Below are 27,974 nucleotides of genomic sequence, written 5' to 3' on the forward strand. Positions count from 1 at the left end.
AAATTACTGATTATTTTATAGAAATTTAAAATTTAAATTTAAAAAGTAGATAATATAAAAAAGATAATATAAAAAAATAGTTTATGTTAATATTAATGTCAAACACAATTTTCATAGACACTGTAAAAACAATTCAGAAACATATAGGAACGAGATATAAACAAATTTATTTCACATGTTGAGCATCCTTCGATTAACATTTTATGGGTGAACAAAGTTCCCAGCAAAACCGTAACCATCAGCATGTCGATGACCATAAACAAATAACCCAAACTGAGAAGCATCAGTTGTAGACAAAACAAATGTTCCACTTTGGACTTTAAAGGTACGAATACTGAAATGTTTAGTTAGGGTCAATGCGCTCTGGTACACAGAGGTATAATGAGAAACTGAAAAACCGTTAATCCGTAGACTGTTCAGTGATTGAGATGAAACTATCACGCAGATAAAATTTTCCTCATAACCTGCTGGTACAATAATCTTATAGTAATCAAGATATTGATGTACACCTGGTACGACTGTCACATAAGGATGATAGGGAATACCCATTCCAAAAGCAGTAACCAACACAGGATGATCTGATTCTATAACTGTTGTCACATTTGAAGTTACTTCAATGTTCTTGTATCCTTTTTCATTTAAATGAAAGTTTGAAACACTGCTTCCGACACTGGAGGTAATGGAACTACGATTCTCACTGAGCACTTGAATTAATGTCCCGGCATTGTGGTAGAAAGGGGGTATAATATATTGAGTATCTATCTCGGTTGTCGGAGGAAGCTGTGTTACCATGTGACTGCAACCATCTTTCAAATCTTGACATCGATTTCCAGAAAAGACTGCGATAGGTTTCGTAGACGTTATAAAGGAGCCAGAGAGATCTGTAGTATGCGCAATTTGTAAGGTATCAAATCTTTCTAACATTACTGTGAAAATATCTCCGTCTCTGTATGATTTACCCTGTATAGTGAGAGGTGTATTGTGCTTGAATTTGAATATAATCTCTACATTTGTCCTGTTATAGAGTGCACCAATAGCAAATTGACTGTAATAATCACTATCAGTATAATGTGGATCTGTTGAAGAAACAATATATTTGTTCGAGAGTTTCTGTGTTGGAATTATCAGCGTCCCATCGTTTGAGGTCAAATAAAAACTATCAAATATTGTTACAGATGATAATTCAGAGGTCTGTAGTATTAGACCTTTAGGTTCAACAGTAAAATATTCACAGTCAAGGTTTAAGGGGAGATCCAGTTTAAAGTTGGAGGTAAAATTAAAAACTGATTGAATGTTTGCATTCAAGTGAGGGGATGTTAATATTTTAACAGTTGTTTCGTTGTTTGTTGTTATGTAAACAGTCAAGTTCCGAAGCGCTCTATAATTCTTCATAAATAAGGTAAAAAACTCTCTGCCTCTGCTACCTGTAAATCAATCTCAAGATACAAAAAGTAGATTAAACATATGCTTGATTGAATGTTCAAATTGAAGAAAGTCTTACCCATTGATCTTGGTGCTTGAGTAGTTGATGGTGTAACTGTTGTTGTCGATGCCAGTGAGGAAGTTGAGGTGGAGGAAGGAAAAGCCAAATCACCGCCTACACATGAGAAAATTGTATGGATACTCTTTTACTTCATTATTACTCTTAAACTGCCTAAACGTGAGAGAATTGTATGAAAATTCAATTCAATTATCATTATAAATTTTATAATTATTTTACAACATTAAAATCTAATGCTGCCTATTATTTATTAAAAACCAATGAAGTGGTCATGCCTGTACACCCGGTCGTTCACATCATATATGACTTTTATGTGTCACAATGCTCACCATCGTAATATTTAATGCTTGCATTAATAATATGAATTATATTGTAATCCTGCTGTACCATGATTAAAGAACACTTAAGTTTGCACTATTTAAACATGATTGCCTATTGATATAATATAATTTATCACAGCACTGTCGTTCTTCATCAGAATATATCATATTATATGTGTATAATAAATTTTAAAGCTTTGATTCCCTACTTAGGCCCCATCCTACCACCAGGGGCCATGATTTGAAAAAAACAATGAATCTGCTTATCTTAGAATGTTTTCATAATGGTATAACCAATAATAATCCCGAGCTTCTTGAGGCGATTTTAAAGTTTCTTCCATTATAAATTTTATCTTTTTTGGCTCAATCTTATCCCCAGAGGTCATCATATGAACAATTTATATCTACCCAATGTCTGGAAGAATTTACATCAGATTCAGGTTTTCGCCTAGGGGCTCTTGATAAGGTTTTAATATGATCCAACCCTACTCTTGCCAATTCTTGATTATCGTCCCTTGGAAGATTTGAACAAACTTGAATTCCCTTCAGGTAAGGATACCTTGTGTAAAGTTTGATTGAAATTGGTCTTTTTGTTCTGGAGAAAAAAAATATAAAAATAAGCATAGTTAGTTTACGACGACGACGGCAACAAAGAAAACGACAAAGGACAAATTTTGATTAGAAAAACTTACTTGAGCCTTCGGTTCAGACGAGCTACCAACTAAACTTATCTAAGGAAGAATCATTTAAATAAACTTTGTTTTGTCACATAGATGCTACATGTAATTATAGAACAGATATGTACCTTAATGCGGTAAAGTAATTTCTTTGTTCTATGTTTACAAATGAAGTTTGACTTCAAAGGCAGATTATAAATCTGCATTATTTTCTGAGTACCATGATTATCTGCATATCAGTTTAACTTTTCTACGGTGTTTGATATCAAATACTGTAGATCCTTGATGCTTACATTCATTGTTACATAAATCTGCCAGACAGCATCTAGAACAACTTTGAAGATTTCTTTTTCCAAATATGTCCACATCAGACGTGCAAGCCTAGAATTAAAAACTTACCCTGTAAACGAAGTTGATACAGAAATTCTAATTGAAATAAGGTAATCTGTAACCGAGATATATGTTGTTACACTTGCATAAGAGCAGATACATTATATAACAAAGTAGTTTCTTTCCATGATTAAGCAATAAGAGGAGCAAAATCGGCATTTACAATCAACAAACAAGGACTTAGCAAGCAAACAATAAATCAGCAACCATACATGAAGAACAGCTTTACTAGGATTTGAATCATTGTACACTGAAGTTCGATGGTGTTTTTGAAAACGTGATTTTTGAGGCGTTTTACATATACCTGATTCCAAATGAATAAGAAACAAGCTATGAATTCAATACATCATTACATAGATACATATTGAAGGACTAGCGTTTATATATGAAAAATATATGTGAAACATGAATGAACATTTAGCAAGTCAATCACTGAACGTTAACAAAGTCAGCATTGACAATCATATACCATACTACTCCGCGCAATGTACAGTACACTAGTAACATTTTATGGTCTTTAAGTATATAAGGTCTTTTAGTTTTCCTATATGTTTAGGCACATGCATATGTATTTTTTAAATAGTTTTTTTCTTCATTTTATATACTTGTGTATTTCAATTTTAAACACACTAGAGTGTATATATTATTATGCGCTATAGAAATCATTGTATTGTATATTATGTAATCAGATATTTGGTAAAGCGGTCATTAAACAAATTATCATAGATATAGTTTTAAATATTTTTAAAATCTAAGTACCGGAAATACTGGTAAGCGCTAAGCATTAAAGTTAATGGAATAGTGCAATCTGAAATTCATCAGAATTAGTTTGGATTTGAATTTCCTCTTAAACTGGACCAAGTACTAGCATTTTTCTTCCCTAACGTCACTATCATATTGCAAGTAAATGAAACATTTATTTGCTTAAATTCATTCTCTAGGGGCTACACTCCGTTGCAGTGGAACTTCGTTTGCAGTTTGGAATTTCCTAATTTCTTAAAAGAAAAAAATTAGTTCAATGAACTAACGTGAAAATTCTTTATGTTCAATATTAATAGTATTCTTCATTATTTAAAACGAAATACTCGTGCTTGTTAGGAATTCTAGTCAACTCGGCACCTGGTAAACTCGGCACCTGGTGAACTCGGCACCAAGTAAAGTGAATTCGGCACCAGGTATATTCGGCACCTAGTAAACTCGGCACCTGGTATATTCGGCATCTAGTTAATTCGGCATTTATGGGTTTCTTCTTCACTTATTTATAATTATTTATGTTTATTTATTGTATATTTATTCAATGCTTCTGATTGTTTGAGGTGAGTTGGAGATTGCTTATGTTCGTATCTTTAAAAAAGAGCGATTATTACCCACGAGATAATTTTCAATCTCTATATATGATATGTATAACAAAACCTAAAATGTCACATTTACTAGTATACAAATTAGGCTATATCAGTGAAACACTCATAAAAGTAAACGAAATACTCAGCACGGAAGAAGAAATATATGTTAATAAGGAATTATTTTCAAATATTTATCTTCATAGCTTTTTTTTTTTTTTTTTTTTTTTTTTTTTTTTGCGTAGCCAATGTTTTCTGTGAGCGTTATTTAATTATTATGAAAAACTCATGAAAATAAACAAAATACTCGGCACGAAGAAAAAAAATAAGATAATAAAGAAATTTTTTCAAATATTTATCTTCATAGCTGTTTTCTATAATTGTTTATTTGCATAGCCAATGTTTTCTGTAAGCGTTATTTATTTAATATAACATTATAGTACAGCATTAAAAACGTCAGGTGGATCGATACATTTTTGACGCAAGTCTTTGTGACGTAGGCAACACATTTTATACGATATAAAGTAATTTTTTTCCCAATCAAATGGCATGTTACAACCAGAATTCAACATTAAGTCAGTCAAAAACATTTGTATAAAGAAAGTGCTTGATTCATCACGTGACATTACTGGGGTGGAGGACCAGAGATGGAGGCGCATTCTTGGAGAAGTTGGCTTGCATTTATTCCCCTTTCACAGTATTGTTGCCAAAGATCAAATATCCGCCCCTCAACTTGACGGGTCCTCTTTCGTTGATATCGCTGTATTTTCCCCTCCGACACCATCTTCATCTGTAGCTTGATGTCCATTGCCTCTTTGTAAAGGACGGCAATGAGATGGTAAAATGGCACGGGTCCCCTGGTGGCCACACTGGTATTCAATCTGTTGTGCCAACCCTCCACATCTTTGTTGGTCCGGATGGCTGTCATAAAGACACTCCAGTGATGGATTTCATAGATGGTGCTACGGATCCATGTTCTGTAAACGTAGTCCATCACTGGAGCTAGGACCTCTGGAGCACGGCCATCCAGACGGTGGAAGGCATCTTCGATGTGTTCCGGCGGGAGAAAGGGCAAGGCAAGTAGCTGGCGGACGAACTTGAATACTTTGTCCTTTTTGTTGTACGCTGTCTGTAAGAGTTAATGAATAAAATTTTGCAGATAAACATAAACTCTGAAATGCTTGCACTAGAGTTATTACATGTACCAACATTTGAACAGTTTAATATTGCATTGCATATGAAATCAAGTTCGTTAACTACATATGACTACATATGTATAACTGTTTTTTTTTAATCATGATTTCGAGATTGACATCAGTTTAATTTACTGCACGGGTATTAGTTAGTATTTTTTTTTTTTCTAAATTAACATTTTTTACCTGTAAGCCATGCTCCTGGACTTTCCTGAACACGGCTTGTGTCCAGTGAAAGGCACAACCCTGGATTGGCACGCGGGGGAACCGCTCCTTAAGCGCCTGCCAAAGCGCAGCCTCAAAGTCAGCCACGAACCCCTCCAACGAGATGTGTTCTGGCAGCCTTCTGTCTACGAACCTCAGAACCTTAAAATTGCAATATACATAAAAATGTATATATGTTTAAAATGAAATTGAATATTTAAAAAATTAGTATAAGAGAAAAAATATACTTGGAGTTTCGAGAATAATAGAGAATGGTTAAGAAATATTTGAGAAAGAAAGAATAATAACCTGGTAGTAGTCTTCTTTCCTCTTTCCGGACATAACGACAAACACCAAGGGGATCTGCTTTATATGGCTACCGGACTTAACTTCCGCTGGAAGTGCGGGTTGTGCTGGGGGTGGAGAGGCAGGTATTTCGGGTTGTGCTGGGGGTGGAGAGGCAGGCATTGCGGGATGTGCTTGGGCAGGAGATGCAGGTATTTCGGGATGTGCCGGGGGTGGAGAGGCAGGTTCCACTGGAGTTGCCGGCTGTGCAAGGGGTGGAAAAGCAGGCTCGGCATTTTTACACTTAGGACACGTCCATTCAAATTCTCCCTTGTCTTTTAGAAGATTTCTATATTGGGGTCTACTTATTCCTGAAAATTACAATGAAACATCATAAAGGAAAACAGTTGATTTCATTTATTTTTTTATTACAGCTATTATGTGATAAGTTTTGATATTATGAATTGAATAAATTTCTAACCAGTGTTGCATGTCCTATGTTGCCTCTTGTGACATTGGTAACACTGAACAGCCTCCTGTCGTGGGCGTACAATTTTGTTGCACTGATTGCATTTGTCTGTGAATATATAAATAATATAAAAATAAAGCTGATCTATTTGTACGAAATTTCTATACGTTTCATTCATCCGGTGGAAGATAAAACCTCCCAATATTTCAACCCCTTTAAGGTGAGACGATACGTTCCTCATAATCTGTTTTGAATGTATTACCTTTGTTAAAATGTATGAAAAATATTCAAAATTTTAATTACCTTCTGATTTCTAAACCAGTTGCTTATTGTCTTGAAAAATCGAAACAAAAAAATTGATATTGACAAATTAAGTGTTTTCTTTTTCCCCCAAAAGGATTACTAATATATAAGAAACACCATCCTGTGGTACGTTACACAAATGCCTGGTAAGGTACCTCATTTTTTGTGATGTTAAAATGGCAATACTTCAATGACAAAATCTTGGGAAAAATTATTATTGAGGAACATTTCGTCTGTCATTAATCCCATTCCGATTATTTTTCAAATTTTCCGTGCTTTGAAAAAATTTAACATTGATTTTTATTTGACTTTTTGACATCATCATGCTGTATATAATTTACTTGATTAGTCAATATGAAAAGAAATAGACATTACAGCTTCAGTACAATAAAGATTCTTTTCAAAGTAGCAGGCTTGGTTGGAATCTACATGAGGTCGCCTAAATTGGGTTGTAAATATGATAAAACGCACGTGTTAAATGAACAGGCATATTTTATTACTGAGTGTAGAACATTGTAATTCTCTTACGCTAATATGCTACAGTAGTAAAAAAATGTAATATACATTTTAAGTTGGTTATGGGAGCGGTCGTAACGGAAGTTAATTTTCATAATGATATAACAATGTTGAACAGTTTTTAATACAAAACAAACAAATTAAGGCAGCAACGAGAAATTTAAACTCTCCAGTAAAATCATTTATACTTTGTTCTTTAACTTAAACATTTTTGTACCTGCAGAAATATAGCGAGACTGAGAGAGATACATGTAACAGTATTCAGGGGTCTAGAATTTTTTTTTAAAGCCACTTTTCCACGGGCAAGTACTGACTGGTAATCCACTTGCCCAGTCTGAAAATCCCACTCCCCTCTATTTTATATCTAACACAGGAAACAGAACTCAAAAACTTAAATGTAAAAAAAATATTAACAATTCACTCTTTCTTTCGTTATTTCTTTCTTTTTATGTGAATTCTTAATGTAAACGCCACTTGACAGCAATCACTATTTGTACTTGTTTACTATTTTGTTAAAATATCTATTGATTTAATCACATAGGTAGACAAAACTTTTTATTTGAAACCTCGTTTCTGTTTTTAAAGCCATTCCGTAATTTTGAAATCTTATGAATTGGTTCCTATATTATACAAGCAAATGTATTACCGATGGGCGGAGATTAAATAAACGAAATGTTCCAGCCTTGTGCAGATTTGATAGTTGAATGTTTATTGTTTTTGATTGATTTTAATACACTTGTACTTTAAAAAAATTGCTGAAATTTATTACTTTCCCGTTCGGTTTAGTTTATCATGAAAACTATCTTTCCCGAGATGACATTTCACTTGCCCCAGACAACGAGAAAGCTAGAGTCCTGAGTATTCAATAATGCATGTAATTCAACGATCATTCCTTTATAATTCAATGATGTTGTACGTTTCAGTTCGAATTAGAGAATTATTTTAAATTTTTCATTGAATAAAAGGACTTTAACTCGCAGAATTCCTAAAGCTTTAAGACTTTGAAAAACATTTATAATTAGACGAAACTGTATGGGGGGGGGGGGGGGTAGCGAAAAACTTCTATGAAAATTGTAGGAGCATTCCAAATGCATATGCTGTTTAATTAAATGATGCGTAAAGAGAAACTAAAAAAAAGGTTTTCATTATTGTGCAAAACTTTTTTAACATACCTCTCATTGCTGGTTTTCTTTTGGCGATGCAGAACAAGTGACACATTGAAGCTTGCGTGGAATCCTTCACTATATACCCTCGTCATTATCTGACATCTCACGCTATACCTTGTGTATTGGGATAGTGACACTTTAAAACCTTGTGCTGTTGGAAACTTTTACTACCCCCTTCATTATCTGACACCTCACCTTATGCATTGTGTACGGGGAGGGGGCACGTCGTTCTAGCCCCTTTTTGACAAGTACACAATGACATTTGACATTTAAAATAGAAATTTTAATGAAAATGCTAAAATTGAATTGTATAGATATGTGTATAATTTAATCCAGTTTTATTTCATTATAATTTATTAAAAAACGCATTTTCCACGTTTAAAACGACTTTATTAATTTAAAAAAAAAATCAGCTTATGAAATATCACCAACAAATGTATTTTTTATTAGTCAAACAATAGAAAAGAAATATTAAACAAATTCTTTTTTATATACGTTATTATATAAAAGAAAAGCAACTTTATTTATCAACCAGTAAATCAGTATAAAAGCAAATACTACCAATAAAAGAAATGTTTCAGTTACGCATTTTTTTTCTCTTAAATAAATTTTAAAAGCAAATACTACCAATAAAAGAAATGTTTCAGTTACGCATTTTTTTTTCTCTTAAATAAATTTTCATAAGGAAAATATTAAGAAAAATAAGTGCCGAATTCACCATTTTATGGTGCCGAATTCACCATATTCTGATGCCGAGTTCACTAGGTGCCGAATTCACTAGGTGCCGAATTCACTTTTTCTTTTGGTGCCGAATTCACCAGATGCCGAATTTACTTGTACCCCTTGTTAGTCCGCTACCAGTGATACCGGAAGGGACAATAGGTTTCCTCTGGGTCTGTCCGTCTGTCTGTCTGTCTGTCCGTCAGTTCCTTTCTCTGACTTATGACTTACCTTGATTAGTTATAGATCAAGTTTGCATTTCGTCCCGCTTCATTGATTTTTGACGGAATTATGGTATTTTCAATTCTTAACGTGAATCAGATTACACTTGCCAGTAGGGGACTAGTATTGCTAATGCAATACTCTCAGAATGCTTGTTAACATTGGCTCTAGCTCTTTTTGTAATATGATTATGTTTTACCGTGCGTTTTATATTTGCTAAAACTGCACACATCACTGAATACGAAGGGGTGTGTTGCTTTTGCTTTCTTAATTTTCTTGCTTTTCTTTATTATACACACTTTTATTTACAGTCCCTGAAACGTTCTACTTTCCCACTTGAACGGTGAGCGAACGCTGAACGAACGCTGAACGAACGCAGAGCGAACGGTGAGTGAACGATGAACGCAAGATGAACGATTTACTCGGAATGCCTCTGATCTTTTCCTTGCATTTAAACTATTCTATTGTATGCCTGGTGCTAAAAAAATAAATAAACAAACAAATCAATGAAAATTGTCCAAAGAAAGACGATACATGCACATTAAGTAAAAGTATTAATTTAAGTTTCTTACAATATTTTCTGCACATATGTACGATGTTTAAATTCAACTTTTAATAATAACACGATTTTTATCGCTGTAAAACATTGTAATTGTTACCGAACGCTGTAGTATAACAGATGAAATTAATCTACATGTAGTTGTAAAATAAAAATGTTTATTCTTATTAGATGTATAAAACCATTACAAATAATGTGGATTTTAGAAGAGAAAACAACACACTTATAGAATGAATTACAACGGTTGTAACAAACATACAAGGCGATTCCGTGTAAAATTACGAGAAAAAATATTTTACAAAGGTATGTGGACGTAATACACTCGTATTTTAAAATTTTTATGCAATTTTCAATATATTTATGTGTCAGTTTTATTTTTTATGATGATTTATTGAGCAGACTTCTACATGTATCTGTAGACATTTCCCGGCCGTGATTATACTCGGACAAAATGATACAAAGAGGCAATCATATTAATTGTTATATTAAATTTTCACAAATTGATATTTAAGTAATATGCTGTCATGGTTTTTGTTAAACAGATAAATGTTTGTATCTATATCAAACAAAAATTCTTAATTTTTTTCTAAATATATCAGGCAGTGAAAGTAACCATTTTTTATCAACAAATCCATATGTTTTACAGTCATAATCGGTTTTTATTTTTCTGCTTCAAGTTCACACGAAGTCCACGTGCTTGACCTGTCAATCAAAGTCATTCGACACTGTGCAGGTGTGAAAGTCTCGTCACACCGAAGACAGTGTTAGTCTTTCCAAGAGGTTTTAACATTTTTTCTTATCATTTCTAGATCTGATTCCAACTTTTCTAAAAAAAAAAAAATGAATAAATGAATGAATAATATACATTTTGGGAATAAACACTTGGAATGATTAAGCCGCTTGAATTTGAAATATACTCCCTGCCAATATAAAATATTACCGCCGGCACATGTATATTTTTAACTTCTATTGTTTAATGACTTTGTTTAGATGCATGTTTGTTTTGAGACTGAAATTTTTGTGCTACAAAAAACATTAACTTCTTTTAAAATGTTAATTACAATGTACTGGAAATACTAAGTAACCGGTTTAGGGGAGGGGGGGGGGGGGGTCTTAATAATATCGAATGAAAAACATATAAAATTACGGTGAAAAATATCATTACTAGAGAATTACCTTGGTTATACAAATGATGATCATGTTATAAAGGCATTTCTCTCTCTCTAATTAAAGACTTTATACATGTATTCAATTTAATTCGCTCTAAAGATATTTAATTAACTGGATATCCGCAGTACTGTTTATCATTCTCAGAACAAGTTCTAACATGTATTTCTGTATTATTTGAAAAAAAATGTGATAGAAATAAATATTTTCGTATTTTTGCTGCAGTTGGTAAATTAATTGACTTGGATTATTATTGATCCATTAACGAGTTGTCGTCTTTAACAATCAACAAAATGTTGCAGTGCTTGAAGTATCTGTATATTGCCCGTATTTAAATTTAATTTTTCAGCATCGTTCTACATAGGTACATACATGTACTTATAACAACATTTATTATGCAGATAAATTTTAAAAATAACCTAACAGCTAAGTTAGAATAATAAAAATAAATATTGTAGATAATTTTTTCCCATGAAATAATGATTCTTTAAACACGATATGTTATTTATTAAATTCAAAACCTGTAAATCCTTACTTAAAAAAAGATAAGTCCTTTCACTTCGGAGTTCCAAATGACAATAAAGACTGATCGATAAGTGAACGCTGAACACAAGGTGATCGCAAAGTGAACGAACGAAGAGCGAACGGTGAACGCTTTGTGAACGGTGAACGCGAGCGCACGGTGAACGCTGAACACAAACCTGTGAACGGAGAGCGAACGGTGAACGCACGCTAAACGAACGGTGAACGAACGGTGAGCGAACGGGAAAATGGGAAAGTAGAACGTTTCAGGGACTGTATACACCACAGACAAATATTTAGTATAAAGGATGACTGCACTTTTGGGGTCTTTTTCGGTTGCTTCTGTTGCTTTTATATCTAAACCTTATTTCACTTTTGTATGTTTATGAAAGAATCCTGTCAATTTGGAACCAAATTTAAATCTGAAAATGATTTTAGACTGTGATTCAATAAAAGAATTCAATGTTTTTTGTCCTTACTGCTTTCCAAATATAGTAATTTACACTTACCTGCCCTTGATTGAACATTTTATATGCATGAGAGGTGGAGCTAACATTGTAAGAATGGGCTTAAAATTAGACTTGATAAATAACAAAGACATGTTTGAAAAAAGAACGTGATCACTCTTTCCAATCTCCCCCTTTATTCTGTATGGCACAAATACACTTCTGATAAAGGTTTCAAAACAAAATTAACAATATGAGCACGTCAATGTAATTAAAGTAGATTTTATATCAGTGCCAGATGACTTAACTTGTTCTAACACAATGTCCTAGTTAGCACAAAACATGCTACCTTACAAGTCACGTAACGGGTTTAGTATTCACAAAGTTACCTGAGGTAAGAAATCACGTGGTGAATTATAATATTCAACATGTCACAATGCTTGGTTTCAACACAGAGAGCGAATGTAAGAAGAAGCAGTTTTTTTCTCTTTCTAACCATGAGCGCATGTTTGTCTATTAATCTCCTTTTGACTCATTATTATTTATGCAAATATACAACTACTGTTAAACGTAGAACAATAGACAAACATGCGCTGACTATGTATAAAGTCAGTAAAAAAGCGGGCGTCCTCATTATCGAACGGAGATTCAAGAAATTGTGATGACCCCTGCCTTTGAAAACAGATTTGAACTTCGTAAATACACACTTTTATTAAACGTAATTACATATAGTTGTAGATTGGATGTTGACCATTCTTGTAATGAAAAGAAAAATGCTTGTTTTGAAAGTTTATTTTGTCGCAAATTTCGCATTTCCTTAAGTGCAGTCATCCTTTTAATACATGAAAGGGCAAGGGTCTACATGTATGACAATATTACAAGCCGGAAATAAAGTTACAGAGTTACTATGCATGGAACAACGTCGATAACGATTTTTAAAATCATTTGCTTACTGATTTGATTGGTTCTTTTGCTTGCTAGTTATCCTTATCCCTATGCCACTTTTGCTGTTTTGAAATTACGTCAATGCTACCGGAAGTAGCATCTTGCTACCAGAGGTAGATAACTTAATTTCAGTCTGTGTATTTCATATTAATGTTTGAATTATAAAACCAAAGTTCTTTCTTATTTCATTTTTTACTGAAAAAAAAATCCAAATTGAACATCTGAACCTAATATTTCAATGCCTATTCTAAGTAGGTAAATGCTAGATTTGCTAGTTCTATCATTTGTTTGCTAAAACTGATCCTGGCAATGTTTTTTTTAATGCTGAACCAGATGCTAGCTGGATACTGATGCTTTTTTGCTTATGCTTATGCTGATTTGTTACAAAATTAGTTGCTTTTACTTTAATTATGATAATGTTCAAATAAAACAAAAATCTGAACTCGCTTTTATAATATAAAGTACCAGTTACTAGTGCATTTTGTGCAAGTATGAAGATCATGGAATAATACCTCAATTTAAAAGTTCAGATTTCAAACTAAAGGCTGTTGATCGGAATTGTAAACTACTTTATCTCTGTCTTCTTATTTTCTAAGAGGTATACAAAACTGTATTTTTTATTTATTTATTTATTTATTTATTTATTTATTTATTTATTTATTTATTTTGGAGTTCTCTAAATGTCGCTAAATAGATATTCTTACAAACGGTCAACAAACGAACACGTTTATATAAATTATGTATATATTAATTAGTTCTTTCAGTATACATATAATCACTTCTGACAACGCACTTCATGTTCCTTAATGAAAATTACGCTGTAAGGTTTTGGATATTTGTTATGCATATGCTTCCATGATGAAAAGAATCGCATATTTCCGAAGGAAAAGAAATTTATGTTACTTTTCCTATCCGAATGGATTCGTTGAAAACACATCCATTATACAAAAACTGCCATTCCTGACAACTTTTTACAACAGTTGCGATTCTTTTTTTTATTATACAAGTATAGATTACAACAGTATAAAGCCATGATTCGAGGAACATCGTTTTTTTCATTCTTTGTTTAGAAAGACCGCATTACTTTCGTTATAAACCATTCCTTGTTTATATTGACAACTGTTATCTATTTTTTGTTAAACCTGTTACTGTAAAACATGGAGGTCATAAACAATAATGAAGCTCAAAAGTCCGTTGAAGCAATACAAATCTGGAGCGTATTAATCACGATCCCCTAAAAATATTTGAGTTCGGATCAGGTGCCAGGGATGAGTACGCATCCCCTGTCAACAAGTTGCACCCGTTGCGTGATCCTTGACATGATGCAAAAACATAATACAGTGTTTAAATAATGGCCTAACACTTAGTAGGAAAAACGTCAGTCAGAATTCGACTTTATGATAGATTGTATTTGCTGACAAGGCCATTGTATCGACCAAAGAACTTTAAAAATGATGACTTTAAGCGAGACTTTATATCCTTGTTTCATCATTATGTTTGTAAATTGCTTGCCTCGCTTTAAAAATTGTGCGTATGTGGAGAGACTGTTGTGTATCGTATCAACTGGGAGATTTAAACCTCATATGCAGGTGATAAAGGTATATGCAAATTTCTTGTAAGCTTCAAATAAGGAATCGACAATAATTTTTATTGCAAAAATTGTTTTTTGTCCTGGTATAAAAATTCGACCAAATCAATATGAATAACAACTGCAGAAGATCTGTGCTATGCAATTGAGCCTAGTTGCGGAAATCATATTTTTCTACTGAAAGTGTGGCTAAGCATGTTCGAAATTAAACAAATAAAATATAAGACTATGATGATAAATTGTTTGATATTCTAAGACATAAAAAGATAAGAAGGTAACCCTTACATGTTTGTTGATGCAACTTGATGCGAAGAGGACGTCTCCAAACTCCATTTCCTTTTGAAGATAGCACACCTATACCATTATAATTAATTAAATTAGAAATGAGCTATTTCACACATAATAAATAAATAAGATTATTAAATAAATATTTCCATGAGCATAAAAATAAATTTATAAAGTAAAGGTCACGAAAAACTAACTTACTTACATATGCTATTAATCAATTTCCGAAAGGCTGCTTACAAGAGATTTTTCAGATAGTATACTTGGGTGAAGTTGATTAGATTACCCAAATTAAAAATGTATAAACATTGCAAGTAGAACATAAAACATATTTACTTTTAAGACATTTATTGTTTATTTTCATGTCTGTAAAAATAATTTTATAAAGTAGGCACATGTACATGTATAAGTACGAAAAATATCGTCATGGTAGTTTATATTGATAGAAGAGCCCATGGCTTAAGATATCCTTCATACAGTTGGCTTTTAAAATGTTCTAATTAATTCAGCTTTAATGAATTGACTAAAGAAGTGACTTTCATAAATAATTAAGGAGATGATTTTCAGAGGATATAAATATTTTTAAAATGCAACAATTTGATAATACTCTACTTGTTGTGCACAAAAGTGTTTCCTATGGTAATATACTACAATAATGGACGGTTTAAAAGGGAGACATTACAAATTATCAGGTCTGAGTAGGGTTGTCACGAGGGGCGCTTGAACTCGAGGGTGACAACCCTAATCAGACCTGGTAATTTGTGATGTCTCCCTTCCGAGCAGATTATAATAGCGAGCACAGCGAGTTCAAAAAACTAACGTGTAAGAACAAAGATTTTTTTCTGTCTGTATATTTGACAAGCTGTTTTTGTGTGAAAATTCTTTTCAGAATTTCTTCGCTCAGTATTCCATACAAAAATGGCGGTTTTTATAGGCTTAGTCATTTTTAAGATTTACATGTAGTTTTTGCAGAAAGCTTCAAATAATGAAATATGTAGACAACAAACAGTAACCAAGCTCAGAAATCCAGTGAATATAGCAAACACGGAACTCTTAAATTTTAAGAGATGGGATCATGTGTAATGGATGAGTAAGCATCCCCTGTTGACCGGTCTCATCGACGGTGTGTTCCTTGTCATGATCGGGCATACGGAAAATATCCGTAGAAAATTCAGTGTGACAATAATGGCTTAACAAATAATTGTATCTACTCTATCATGTCGTTCGTTAAGAAAAGGAACTAGGCACGTTAAGGGAACGTAACTTACATACAAAGTCATTGACTCCATAGTACAGACTGTGTCTCGGGTTCTTTAAAGTTTGAAGATGTGAATCAAAAGTGTTAAAAAGTGTTAAAAGACTGACGTCACCGTTAGAATTTATGTTTACCAAATATTTCAATTATTTATATAAGTTTACTCGTTCACGATATTTATTTTCATCTTAAGGGAGACGACAAAATTGTCACACTGTCCCTTGTGCTATTTCATAGTCATCCTATAGTCACAAAACAGTTGTGAGGGAGACATCAGGAATTGTCTCCCTGCACGCGACATGCTTAACATTAATCTAATTGACTGTTTTAGCCTGAAGGATAATAAAATGGATTATTTCTCTATGGATTAAACTACTTGCATGTTGTGAGCTTATATGCCAGGCAAGAGTTTTCTGATTAAGTCGGTGTTTAATACAATATAGCGCTTTTAATTGTAACAGTACTAGTGACTGTCGCATTTATGTCGAGTGTTTTGCTATAAGGCAACCAGTTAAAACATACCCCCGGTATTTGAAAACTCTTATTCTGACATGGCTGTTAGTGAAATTCACATATACCAGATACGTTTTTTGCTCAGGATATAAATGCTTTCTTTACAAAAATAATAATATTTTAAACGAAGAATTTGGATCAAGGTAGGAAGTAAGCGCTCTTCAATTTATTACTTTTGTAGCATGAGAAATCCCTTTGAGTCCAGCTTAACTTTAAACAGTACAAAGAGAAATACATGTGTATACACAGTTATCTGAAGCTCATATTTATCAAAGAATCTTCAACACTGCAATGTGATTCAATGAAATATCTACCTGGTTGATCTCGCATACTTTTATTTTATCACACAACATAGGATCGGATACTTGTTGACAGTCAAAACAGGCAGGTCCACGAGTCATTGGATATCCTGCAATTTGGAAATAGGTGTTGATATTCTGCCCAAGTAAAAATGTCATTATTAATTTCTAGGAAGGGGAATGTAAAGATTTTTTCTACGATGATGACCGTTATTTTCTTTCTTATCAACAAAAGTTTCAAGTGATGTGCTTTATTCACAAATTTTATCACAATATTTAATTTCTAAAAGCTAAAGCATATTTATGTATGTTTACTAAGCGTTTTAAAACGTATAAAAAATATATCTAATTTAACAATTATGGAAAGATTCAACTTGTTTTAAGGAAAACAATTTCGTGTAAATCTGCATTGAATACGAGTACGCCGCTCCAAAATTTTATTTTAATTAGGTGGATTCAAAATTATAATTAAAAATTTAAAACTACAAGCGACTTCCAATCATGGCGAGTTTCAGAAGCCAAGAAACTTGGTCTGGGAAATTAACAATCTGGAAAATTAATTACAAGTGTAATTATCCGAATATAACACTGGCCAAAAAATAACCCTGTATTCAGTATGATCAGGTCTTGCTTCAAATGTGATACTTCTACCAACTTCATATTTTTATTACTTCTAGAACAGCTCCAAACAAATCCTAATTGCTCTCACATACATATACCATCAGTGCAACCTGTCTTAAACACTGCTTCAAGTACCAAGTTAACGTGTTACTCCATCCCTCAAATCTACTTTTCAAACGAATAAAGATGTGTTGTAGAGTAATGTAATATTGCACTGCTCTTTTTAACTCTAATTCGAGTTAAAAAAGACGATATTAATCCTTATCGTATTCTCCACATTTTACTAACACTAGTCTATCATTTGTTTTTCATTTTTATCCCTATCATTTTCTGTTCCGCTGATTTACCAAAAAATGCTCAAAAAAAAAAAACTTGGCTGAAAAAAAAAAATTAAAAACATCTATTCCATTTGCTTGTCCATCGAAAATATCATTTTAGTGTACAGGTTCTCAATCTAAGAAGAACTTCTTGTGTTTGCAAATAAGATATAGCTATAACTTACAAGTATTAGAAGATATATTTTCTTGTACAAATCATTCACAAACCTGTTTGATAAAATGAAATTTTATGTCTGATGGATATTAATATGTCCATGATACCAAGAGTTCATCATCTGCGTGAATCTTATTGGAAAAAAAAATCATAGATACATGTATTTATATTCTGATCTGGCTGGAAAACTGATATATTTGAGTTTGGAGAAAATTTACTTCGAGCTCCTCTTTTTTTAAAGTTTACCTCATCCCACTTATAACTGTCATATCTCGCACATATGAAACACTGCATCAAAAATGTATATTTTATATGCCGCATATTTTCTTCAATATCAAATATAAATTCGATGTCGTCCACTTAAATATGCTTTTTTACTGAAATACATCTTCTTTCTCTCATTATTCACCTCTGTTTTACTTTCCTTTTCCTTGATATTAATGAATTATTAAGAAAGAAAATAGTTGAATTGTTTTTATTCTATATAAAGACCATCTACTTAACATGTCGTATTTTGAATGCAGTTTTTTTTATCGGTTAAAATGGTCAGTAAATTCAGAGACGTAATATTTAAAAGCATCAGGGAATAAGCCAACAAATCTCTGATTACTTAAAACATTTCTTTCTTCTTTTTTTTCAAATGATATACCTGGTTGTCCACATCCTTGGTTGTTACAAAGATGAGAAGAACAGCATTCCATGCACTGACTATGGTGATAATGTGGATCCACGCCGTGCAAGCTCTTTATTTTATCATGGTGAGCACGTTTCGTTCGACATGTCTTCAAGAAGTTTTCGATCAATTATATAACAATATTATTTTCCTGAAGTGAACGCTATATTGAATTAAAACCTGAAATTAATGCTCGAATCGTTATTTTCTGTATTTATATCTGTATTTGTAAATTAATTACCTACGATTTTTTTCATCTAATAAAACTAATAACTTAATAATAGTAAGGACATAAGGATGAATGGTGAAATTAGCGTCTAAAACAGTCATAAGACCATCATTTATGAATATTAAATTTTCAAATAGTTTCGGTAGATGTAAAAAAAAATTTAAACAAAAAAAAATTACAATATCAAATTATTAATGTAGTATATAAATACAAACAGAATAATGATTACCTGCGAAGTAGCACATCCAGTGTCATAGACAACGGCACCATTCTCGGAAGTATGACTCTCCGTAAAACAAACCTGTGAATTTAACTGTTTTAAACTTATCACCTTAATGGTAATATTGGTGAATTAATTATTCTTAATGATAAGTTTTTTTTTTCTTTTCAGCTGACAATCAAAATAAAAATTAAGGAGGTATCTAGGGGACCCTGCTCAGAGCATTTTTTAAAATATATATATATATATATAAATTTAGTAAGATTTAATGTTTAAGTTTCTTCATTTAACCCTCACACAAGCTTGCATAACAATTATACACCTGACACACTTGATTTATCGCTCTAAACAACGATTGTTCCTCTAAAACATTCTTTAGTTATGTTTATCTCGTATTCTGCCAAGAATTTCATAGATATTTATCTACGCATCCTATATGAATATTTTAAGAAAAAAATAATTCTTTATAGGAAGAGGATTGTCAATTTATCTCCATAAATATCCCAGGGGTCTGTGTTTATGCTCTCTTCACAGATTTGTATTTATAGATTAGATCGATCACTTTTAGGTATCTTCCCCTTTTTTTTATTATCAGCTATATGTTTCTCAAAGACGCTTACGAATAAACTCAAAAATAAAGAAATGTACAATTGTAAACACTTCTTAAAAGTCTTTTTTTACTGTTTATATTTTTTTTTTCAATTTACAGACTAATCTAAGCAAAATTCTTTTGGTCTATCGTTCTTCTGAAGACAGGCTTGAGTGTTGGATAGATTTTCTTTCCCAAAGTCTTAAAGTAACTGCACTTGCATTATTTGCTTTCAGAAGCATACAGGAACCCTCGTTAGAGGTAACAATGACATGTTTTATTCGTGATTGCTTTGTGTCATAGTAACCCTTTTAACATACAACTTACCTCCCCTTCACTGCATTTTCTGACCGTGTGACAATGTCTGGGAGAGACGGAATCAGTACAGGACAAACAGTACAGAGCAGCTGTAAACAGAATCAGTACAGGACAAACAATACAGACCAGCTGTAAACAGAATCAGTACAGGACAAACAATACAGACCAGCTGTAAACAGAATAAGTATACAGGACAAACTATACAGACCAGCTGTAAACAGAATCAGAACAGGACAAACAATACAGACCAGCTGTAAACAGAATCAGTACAGGACAAACAATACAGACCAGCTGTAAACAGAATAAGTATACAGGACAAACAATACAGACCAGCTGTAAACAGAATCAGAACAGGACAAACAATACAGACCAGCTGTAAACAGAATCAGTACAGGACAAACAATACAGACCAGCTGTAAACAGAATCAGTACAAGATAAACAATACAGACCAACTGAAAAATTCAAAAAAAATTAACATATATGAAATAGGTTTACAGAATAATATATATTTTTGAAAAATGATCAACCTAACCCTGCTTTTAGACTAAGTCCCTGAATTTCAAACGTCAAGTTGAGGGTCTATATCCTTCACTACAATGCAAATAATTTACCTTCTAATAGATGCCCAGGAGTAAAGAACACATAAGTATATCTCTGAGAACCACGAGGATTTGAATTGAGCGTATATCTTATCTTCTTTTTATTTTAAATCCGTTTAACAAGGACATATTTTCCTTTTTAACATAGATTCATGGCACTACACGATCACCTGAATAGCAAAAGGATTTCAAAATTCAAGAAGAGGAGAATGTGCCTATCAGTACTCTTGTACAAATGATTCCGTCTGCAAAATGATTTCTTAGTAAAACTAAATATTCAAAAGAGGGTGTTGCAGTTCTTTTGTTATTTTCCCTAAAGTTGTAGCAGTTTAAAAGAAAAAAATTAAGTAATAGAAAACGGTATTAATTTTTTTTCAGATACAACGGTATATACAGCACAATGTAGAACAATATTTAGAAACTGCATATCGACTGCATTTAAAAATTTAAAGAGACAGGATTTTTCTTCAAAACTGCCATTTCCGATTTTTGTTTCAAAGAAGCATATTTTTGAAAATCACAAAAATCGAATAAAAATTATTATCCATCCGAAATGCAAAATGTGCTCATAAAAATAGCACATAACTTTCACTGTCGGAGCTGTTCTAGTGGTAAAGCGTGTGGACTCTATGCAATGATTCTTTTACCTGAGAATGGGGTTCGAATCCTGGAATGGCTGGTATACACGTGCATATACACTGTACATATTTTTTTCTTATATAATGGAAGTACAATGTAACATCTCTCTTGGGAGAGAAAGAGAGAGGGAGAGAATGTCAGAAAGTTGATGGGTAATATTTTAAATGCATGCAGAATTAAATTGTTTTCCTTGATATTGTGATCTAAAAGTAATAAAACATATATTTAATGTTATTATTTGATTTGATTTGAACATATTTTATTGTAATAATACATACAAAAGGATTGGATACAAGTTCTTTCAACTTAATAAATCCTCTCCTTATTATACAAACAGTGAATACAATATATGATTGTCATAATAAGTAAATTGAGATAATTTACGAAATTTTATGTTGTACATGTAATATATATGAAAAATTATAAAGACACATACTCAGAGTAATCTACCAGAGCTCTAATGTTACATATACACTGATTACAATGTTTATTGAACAAGAAGCTTTCATATTTGATAAAACATTTAAAATTTTTATACTGCATATACATATTGAAATCAAAGACACTGTTTTGAATTAGAATCTATCTGATTCTCGAATAAATTTCTGGACACTACAGAAAATTTTAATATTTACATCGGTAGACAAAGATTCGTTTCCGCACAATAAAAAATGAGTATCTATTATATTTTGCTGTTTAAGTTGAAGAATAGTGTTTATTAAGTCATTTCTTGGACGTTCATATTTCTTGCATACAAAGAACAAATGATAAATGGCTTCAGTTTGGCCGCAAGTACATTTGGGGGAAGAAATTATATTTCTCCGATACAAGTCGCTATTTAAGATACAGTTGTGTCTTAATTTAGTGTGAATTATATTCCAAAAACGTTTTCCATATGAAAAATAAGAGGGAGGTTTAGAGGATGGTGTACAAATACTTTTCTTAAATTGATTGATGGACTTTAATTCCCTTACTCCCAGATTGAGAGAATTCCAGTTATTAATTACGTCTGGGACAAAGGATTTTTTAAAGATTTCAAGTCTACATTTCAGAATTGTGTAGTTTTCTGTATTACGAGTATTGTATGATGAAATGTTCCCTCGAGTATTTTGGAAAATCTCTTTTAAGTAATCAGGGACAGTGTTATTATGTATTTTAAACATTGTAGTTAATTTAACTTTCTTCCTTCTCTCTACGAGAGGTTCCCATCCCGTTTCTGAATAGAGCGATTCACTAGAAACAAAAATGGGGAGACCTGTAATGATTCGTGCGGCAGTAAGCTGAACTTTTTCTAATTTTTCAATATCATATTGTGTACATCCATCCCAGACAACGGATGCATATTCAAGGTGAGGCCTAACAAAAGCTATGTACATTTTAGAAAGTGTGTTACGTCCAAGAGTGAATTTGAGTTTTTTCAAAAGACCAAGTATTTTATATGCAGTATTTACTATGCTATTAATATATTCAGACCAACTTACCGGTAAGTCTTGTGAAAAAAGTAGACCAAGATGTTTATGCGTGGATACACACTGTATTTGACATTGTTGAAAATATAGTTTTGGAAGCTCAAATTTTTTTTTAAGTGTAAAGAATATAGCTTTAGTTTTTGAAGGATTAAATTTTAGTAACCATTTTTTAGACCATTCATCTAAAACTTCTAGATCGTGATTAATATTATATTCTATGTTAGCAACATTTGACGAAGAACTTTGTATAGAATTGTCATCTGCAAATAATCTACAAAGTGATAACATGTTTTCTGAAACATCATTTATGTATATTAGAAATAACAAGGGACCAAGGACTGAGCCTTGGGGTACCCCGGCATTAATAGCCTTGCTAGAAGACAAAGTATCTTTGTACGTAACTTTTTGAGTACGATTGTTCAGGTAACTTTGAAACCATTCAAAAAGATTGCCCGAAATTCCATACGTTTGTAGTTTAAAAAGAAGACCCTTGTGCCATACTCTATCGAATGCCTTTGATAAATCACAAAATATCATACAACATGATTTTCCCTCATCAATATTTTTAGCAATACTGTGGTATGTTTCTAGCAATTGATAAACGGTTGAGTGACCAGGTAGAAAACCTGCCTGGTATTTGTAGAACAAATCATTTGTATGTAAATAATTATACACATGCTTAAAAATTATTCTTTCCATAATTTTACTTACGCAGCTCAGTAATGATACTGGTCTATAATTTGATGTTAAAGACGGGTCGTCTTTTTTTAAAAGAGGCAGTACATGAGCTAGTTTCCAGTGGTATGGGAAAACTTTTTCTTTTAGAGACCTGTTGAATAGTTTACATAATGGTTTTGAAATAGTCTGGATTGTTGCTTTCAACATTTTATGACTTATGCAATCTGGTCCTATAGCTTTGTTTACCGGAAGTATAGATATCATATCAATTATTTCCTGTTCTTGAATCACAATATCACTTAGCCTATCATTACATAATGAATATTTTTTCGGTAATTCATTGCCATTGTCATCTATATAAGAAATAGACGAGAAATAGTTGTTTAGTATTTCAACCTTTTCTAGATCAGAAAATGCTGTTGCATTATTTCCACTTTCGGATATATAGTGAATGGGCGGTATATCTGATGAAAGTTTAGTGCAGAAAGCTTCTTTCATTAGCTTCCAGTATAATTTGTTGTTATTTTTATTTGCATCGTTGATTTGTATATCAATATTGTCATAGTAGTTTGACAGCGCATGCTTTTTCATATTATTAACTTTATTCCTAATTTTACGTTTTCAACGATTTATTTCGCAATCTATTTCGTATTCTAATAAATTTTCTTAAAAGGGAATCAAACCAAGGTTTGTCTTTAGGTCTTATAGTAATTGTTTGTTCGGGTATGCATTCACGAACATATGACAAATATTTTGAAGAAAAAAGCTCAGTAGCGGAGTTTATGTTTTCTGCATTACAGATTAGCTCATCCCAATCACAAGATTCAATTAAATTATTTAATTTTTCAATATCTGCATTTTTATACTGCCATATTTTACGTTTATATGCACGATTAAGATTGTAGTTTTGTGAAATTGATATGTAGGTTGCTTTGTGATCACTTATAAAGGAGTCTATATATAGAACACCTGAATCGTTTGCTTCAATGTTTTGTGTTGTTAAAATGGGGTCAATAAGTGTTCGTGTGGTATTCGTGACTCTCGTTGGTTCATGGATTCTATTTGTGAGGTTATTGTTGTTGATGATGTCGTATATATGGTGTGAAGGAGGAATGTTTAAAAAATCTGTGTTTATGTCACCAACAATTATTATTCGATTGGATAATTCGACTGTTTTATCTATGGACCAGGAAAAATTTCTCCAGAAAACATTTTCAGTGTGTGGTGGGCGGTATATACAGCACAGAAGATAGTTAGAGGTAGGGTTTTCTATTTCAATCCATAAACATTCAATATTTGTAGGTTCTAAATCTACCCGACGACGGGCAGAAATAGCATTTGATAGATAAATCATCACACCGCCCCCAAATGAATCCCTGTCTTTGCGAATAATACAGTTAAATCCTTCGATATGAAGATCATCATTTAGTATACTATTGTCTAAATGAGTTTCAGTGAAACAGGCGATATCAAAATCATGAATAATTGTATTTAAATAATCTATCTTGTTTCTTATGCTTCTTATGTTTAAGTGAAAAATGTCGAGGACACTCTCATGAGTAGGACCAGGGTTAATCTCGATATCACCAGACAACAATAAAGTAAAAGTAAAAAATTGAAAGAAAAAGTTTACACACATCGATATTCTAATAAAACTCTTTAAATCCCATGACAAATGTTTTTTGAAGAATTTACGGGCGTATTCCGATAACTGTTCAAAACTAAAGAAAACAAACATTGAAGATGCATAAATACCTCTACATGCAAGGTAGAAATTTCCTATTGCGGCACGATGTTGCATAACCGTATTACCCATTGTCCATGACTGTATTTATGCAAAATAAAAAGTGATTGATGTTTTGGTCGCACATAGGAAAGTATATATGTGTCAAATAGAAATACAAGGGAAAAGATTGTTGAAAAATAGGTTGACAATCACACTTTTTTGTTTTAACATAAAAAAAGAAACGATGTAACAAAAAAGAAGCAAACAATGCAAATGCTAGAAATATACAAAAATAAGTGACTTTAGTGAAAATTAAAGACAAGTAATATATGTACAAAAGAGAATAATGGGTTTGAAACCGAAACACGGTTATGGTGTAGTTTAGAATGATAAACAAGTTAAGCAAACAGAGTCTTACTAGGCAGATTGCCATAGAGAAAGTGCTTATGCTCACAATTCTGCTAGATGATTATGATTTGTGAATGAAGAAAATAGACGATATTTCATCTGGTAAATTTATTTTACATGTTGGATCAAATGGTCAGCCGTTTAAATTCTCACCATGGGGCGTACCTTGATTTCCGGAAAGAGAGCTGGTTGATGCTCCTACAGAGGTGGCCTTAACCACTGATGAATATAACCCCTCCTGTGTGTCGTCCTCAGCCTCATCTATCGTCTCCCTTGCCTGAGTGTTTGTAACTATAAGACGGTCCAAATCAGTTATGTTTTTAATAACGGCCTTTTTGTCATTGTTTTTCTTAATATAGATTTTTCCGTCGTATGTCCAACAACCTTTAGCCCGGTGATTTCGGACAGCTTCTCTGGTCTTGGCGAACAACATGGACCTTCTTCGAGTCAGTGCCTCGTTGATATAGATTTTGTAGCCATTAGTAGGGTTGTCATTCCAGCCCTTTAGGTTGCTCTTGTTGTTATAAACAAGGACCTTGTCGCTGTATCGTACAAATCTGACAATAATGTCCCTTGGCCTGTCTTGACGAGGAGGTCCAAGACGATGGGAAGTACTAATAGCATTGACATTTCATGAAATTTGCCCTTCATTCAAAACACATTTGTTGATGGTGTTAAGTATTACATTGTTAGTGTTCTCATCCGACATTTCGGGAATTCCAGTGAACTTTAAGCATGTTTTTCTGGAGTATTGCTCAAGATCGTCAACTCTATTCTCTAGTTCCGATACCCGATCTTTGAGATCCCTAACTTCATTAGCCAGTCTGTCTATAATGCTGTTCTTGAGAGCTGGTTTATTTAAGATGATGTTTGTTGCTTGCTGTAGTAGGCCATCGTCATTAGAGATGTTGTCAAGAATGTCACTAAGATCCGAAAGATCTTGAGACATGTTTTGAGACATATCAGAGTCCGAGTTGGGCCTTGACCTCTTGGTTGGGTTAGATTTTAACGTTGTCTCATTGTTTTTGGATGATTTGTTAAAGGATCTGAATGTTTTTTGATGTGCATTACCTCTTCCACCCATTGTGATGATTTCTGAGACCACAGTTACATACAAATAATGTTAACATTGAAAGTTTAAGGCACCCAGTTTCTATAATGGTACTTACAGCTGTACAGCTGTATAGGTGAATATAGGTGAATAGTACTCAGTACTCAGTGCTTGATTATTGCACAAACTCCACAAGATTGCCACGCATTTTTCATACAAAGTACACACAAAGTACTAAACACTGATAGAAGTGTACTGGTTACCTTATCGATGAAGATCTGAAGCTGTTATCTACATTTTTCTCTTGATTTCCAGCAAAATTTGCGGAGCTAAAAAAACCCCCAGCTACACCATATTTGGTCACGTGGTCTATATGTTATTATTTAGTGGCGAAGTCTTAAAAAATAGTAATATCATTTTAAATAATATATTTTTTTCATACGCATTTCGTTTCACTATTGTTCTGTTAATTAGTGGCTCAGATTTGACTTGAAACAACTGAATTGAATTGCATGGATATTGCATCAACAGCGTGATTATTGGACACATTTCTATATATTGAAAAATATTAACGCATGCTGTCTACAGTACATCTTTCAAAATGATGTGCGAGGTGCAGTTGCCATTAATTGTGCTTTTTATCGTTCTAACTTTTATTAATAATAGGCTGATCATTAATTATAATAAGGTCTCTTGATAAGAAAATACAGTTAATTTTGCATTATTTGAATATCATGTAAAACTTACCTGAGCCAGACACAAAGGTCAGAATAACAAACAGTTCTACAAGAATCAAAGAGGACAAAAGGGTAATAATGGATAACTTCAGTATAAATAATTTTTTATTACATGTAGTCACATGTACTGAATTTTAAGGGTTTTCGCTCATAAAAGTAAGTCTAAAAAATCTTATGATAACAATTAATTCATATAACGGGTTGTTGAAAGTAAACTGAGAGATGTACATCCAACAGCAAAGTACACAGGTGCTAAAAGCAAATTAGTTTTCTGAGGGTGGTCAATGTGCAAAAACAAAGAACAAAAGTCAATTAACACTTTCCTTTGCCATCTTAACCTTTCTGCAATAAGTATAAACTATTCTGATTACATTTAACTTACCTTTTAAAATAAAATATTTTAGAATTCATCATTTTTAATTATCATTGTTTAGAGACATTAGATTATCGTATATTTCTAAACATATTTTACAGTCAGAACATGAATTTTCTCTGAATGCTAGAATATGTGTACGAGCATCGAATTTATGTTTTCCATCAGACAACTTTTTATATTTATAAAGCCAAAATATGTAAATTTTACTAAAGAAATAATGGCAATATATTCACCATTACCTGTATTATGTGAGAACATTGCTA

General features: G+C 32.5%; 1 protein-coding gene and 1 pseudogene across 1 annotated transcript; both read right to left on the reverse strand.

Annotated features, from left to right (window-relative positions):
- Nucleotides 1-193: 193 nt before the first annotated feature.
- Nucleotides 194-27,969, reverse strand: LOC133189242 (IgGFc-binding protein-like). Its single transcript, XM_061324645.1, has 10 exons — nt 27,951-27,969; nt 27,346-27,381; nt 20,037-20,116; nt 19,130-19,201; nt 18,648-18,780; nt 16,901-16,995; nt 14,819-14,887; nt 2,792-2,879; nt 1,502-1,597; nt 194-1,424 (listed from the first exon to the last, which is right to left on the reverse strand). Exons 1-10 carry the CDS (start codon nt 27,967-27,969, stop codon nt 202-204), a joined length of 1,911 nt encoding a protein of 636 aa, XP_061180629.1. The 3' UTR covers nt 194-201.
- On the reverse strand, nt 4,838-6,009 carry LOC133189335 (uncharacterized; annotated as a pseudogene).
- Nucleotides 27,970-27,974: the final 5 nt, after the last annotated feature.

This window comes from Saccostrea echinata, unplaced genomic scaffold, assembly GCF_033153115.1.
Source record: "Saccostrea echinata isolate AGI-Se365-2 ecotype Australia unplaced genomic scaffold, CSIRO_AGI_Sech_v1 ptg000017l, whole genome shotgun sequence".
In the NCBI taxonomy this organism is placed as follows: domain Eukaryota; kingdom Metazoa; phylum Mollusca; class Bivalvia; order Ostreida; family Ostreidae; genus Saccostrea; species Saccostrea echinata.